This window comes from Tupaia chinensis, unplaced genomic scaffold, assembly GCF_000334495.1.
Source record: "Tupaia chinensis unplaced genomic scaffold, TupChi_1.0 Scaffold000374_1, whole genome shotgun sequence".
NCBI lineage: Eukaryota > Metazoa > Chordata > Mammalia > Scandentia > Tupaiidae > Tupaia > Tupaia belangeri.
Window position 1 is genome coordinate 516,714 of NW_006159872.1, and position 2,843 is coordinate 519,556.

General features: G+C 52.9%; 1 protein-coding gene across 1 annotated transcript in view; it reads left to right on the forward strand.

The window, feature by feature from the left end:
* The first annotated feature begins 1,073 nt into the window (after positions 1 to 1,073).
* The window catches only part of GBA1 (glucosylceramidase beta 1), an 8,394-nt gene continuing 6,624 nt past the window's right edge, over positions 1,074 to 2,843 (forward strand). The window contains exons 1-4 of the mRNA XM_006153408.3: positions 1,074 to 1,241; positions 1,630 to 1,717; positions 1,932 to 2,123; positions 2,237 to 2,383. Coding sequence (XP_006153470.1) covers positions 1,086 to 1,241; positions 1,630 to 1,717; positions 1,932 to 2,123; positions 2,237 to 2,383 — 583 coding nt within the window. The 5' untranslated portion in view covers positions 1,074 to 1,085. The remainder of the gene's footprint in view (positions 1,242 to 1,629; positions 1,718 to 1,931; positions 2,124 to 2,236; positions 2,384 to 2,843) is intronic.

Below are 2,843 nucleotides of genomic sequence, written 5' to 3' on the forward strand. Positions count from 1 at the left end.
TCGCCCCCCCCCTGAGGCACGAACCGGCACCTGCCACAGGAGCTGAGTGACACTCCCTGCCTTCAGCTGCGCCATCCCACCCTTCCTGCCCTCCTCTGGTGATAATCACCCCCACACCTTTTCCATGGGAGCCTTCCTGGATAACTCCACCCCCAGAAGGTCCCTCCTCTCACAGTGCTCTCCCTGCAAGCCTGTTTCTGCTCCTGTGGGTCTCTCAGGGTGTGATTCTGTGCCTCACAGGCCTCTCCAGGGCAAAGCGTCTGTATGGTCTTGGTATTTTGCATAGTGTACCTCTTTTTATTAGTTTTACCTAATTTATTAGCATCACTATAAAATTTTTTGGGGGGACCAGTAGTTAGCATAATGGCTATGTCGCTGGACTCCCACGTAGTCAACTGTGGTTCAAGTCCCGGACCCGGTGGCTTAAACTCACACCGGGCGCGTGTGTGTGTGTGTGTGTGTGTGTGCGTGCGTGCCCAAGATCCTGAGAGGAGAATGGAGGAGAAGGGATTGCAGCGTGGTCATCCCCCCTGGGGGGTGATTTCTCGCTTTCTATCTCTCTGTCTCTCTCTGTCTGTCTGGCGAGCACACACGCCCTATAGCAAAAACCTCTTCAAAAAAAAAATTTTTTTTTCAAGGGGTTGGCAGGTGGCATGGTGGTTGAGGGTGCTGGACTCCCACATGGCTGACCATGGATTGAGTCCCAGACCTGGCGGCTTGCTTTCTCACTTTCCTTCTCTCTCTCTCTCTCATTCTGTCTCTCTCTGGTCAAATTAAAATAAGTAAATAAATAAAGTTAAGTAAAATAATTCCTTTTTAAAAAATCTTTTTTTCCAAGAACACAATATGCCTGCTGTGGTCCTCATCCGCTGGGATGCAGGAATGTCTATCCAGTTCTCCACGCAAACCTTTGTTCTAGGCTCTTCCTGAAATTATCATCCACACCTGCCTTCTAGATTTTCATAGGGTGTAGAATTTCAACAGGCTGGAGGAAGCCAATCGCCCTTGACAAATATGGCTGCAATTGCTTCACTTCCTGTGTCACATGACCCTTCATAGTCGTCACATGACCAACCCAATTCAGGATGCCGGAATTACCCGCAGGGCTACCCGGATGGGTAGGCAGGTTCTTGCATCGTTGTTTTTATTTAGTAGAGCCTCTATCCTCCAGGCTCTGGGATTCCTGCAGTCTCTTCATCCATCACCCTGAGGTGATGGGGCCTTCAAGTCCTTCCAGAAAGGTAAGTGGGCCGTGGGTCTCCCAGTCAGCCTCGTCACATGCTTCTAGAATCCTGACCGTCTAGCCTCTGGAATTCAATGAACGACAGGCTCTCAAAACTCAGCCATCTTGGCCTTTTGAGCAGGGCACCGGTGGAGCGAGGGATGGAGGGGTATGGATTTCAATGAGGGGAAAGATGGGTGAGGGAGTCCCGACTGCGGTGGGCAGAGAGCTGTCACAGCAGAGGAGTTGCAGGAAAGGCTGCACCCAGCTGCCTGTGAGCCTTGACCCATTCCTAATATGGGGGAGGTTAGGCTGTGGGCACCCCCAGGCAGCCCAACCTTGCCTAGGTCAGTAGCTGGAAGATGGAGACGGGCTTGTCTTCTAATTCCTCCTCATTCTGTCCTCAGGAATGTCCTCAGCGTCGAGGTAGGGCAGGCTTCATGGCTGCCAGTGTCGTGGGATTGCTTCTCCTCCAGGTGGTGTCGTGGGCATCAGGTGAGTGAGTCAAGGAGGAGGCACGGCACTGGGCTCCCTTCTGCCTCACTGTCCTTTGCTGTCCTCCTGGTATTCTGTGGCAGACTCGTAAGAGGTGCTCATACACCCTTTTGAGTGACCAAGACCAGGCATGATGTGGGGGTATCTGAAATCAGGGTTCGGTCCTTTCTAAACAGACCTGGCCCTTGTCTTGGGGTGTCTCTCTCCCTCCCAGGTGCCCGCCCCTGCATCCCTAAAAGCTTCGGCTACAGCTCGGTGGTGTGTGTCTGCAACGCTACATACTGTGACTCTCTTGACCCCCTCACCTTCCCTGCCCTTGGCACCTTCAGCCGCTATGAGAGCACACGCAGTGGGCGCCGCATGGAGCTGAGCACGGGGACCATGCAGGCCAACCGCACGGGCACGGGTAAGTGTTCCGGCCCCACCCCGAGCCAGCGGGGTCCTCCTGGAGCAAAATCATGCTGGAGCGCCAAGGAGTTCCCCCGCACACTGACACCCCACTCCCTGCCATGTCCTCAGGACTGCTACTGACTCTGAAGCCAGAACAGAAGTTCCAGACACTGAAAGGATTCGGAGGGGCCATGACAGATGCCGCTGCTCTCAACATCCTTGCCTTGTCACCCCCTGTCCAGAATTTGCTTCTTAAATCTTACTTCTCTGAAGAAGGTGAGGAGGAGGGGAGGCAAAATGACGGCGGGCGGGATGGTGGTGCAACAGTAACGCAGTGCTCTTTGGGGCTGACCCGCGTGGGAAGGTCCTGGGTTCACATCCAGGAACCCTCCTGCATATACCATGTGAGTGCCCATGACAGGGCTGACTGGGGCTGGTGGTGGATCACAGCATGGAGACCCCATTGGGCCAGTGCTTGTCTCTCTCTCTCTCTCTCTCTCTTGCTCAAGAAAGAGAAAAAGAAACTGGGGCCAGCAGGTGGCGTGGTGGTTAAGGCGGGGGATATTCCCACAGGACCTACCACAGTTTGAATCCCAGACCTGGTGGCTTACTGTCTCACTTTCCTTTTCTCTGTGTGTCTGTCTTTCTCTGGTCAAATGAAAATAAATGAATGAATAAATAAAATTACATTCAAAAAAGAAAAAGAAACTCAAAAAAAAAAAAAGGCATGGTGCAA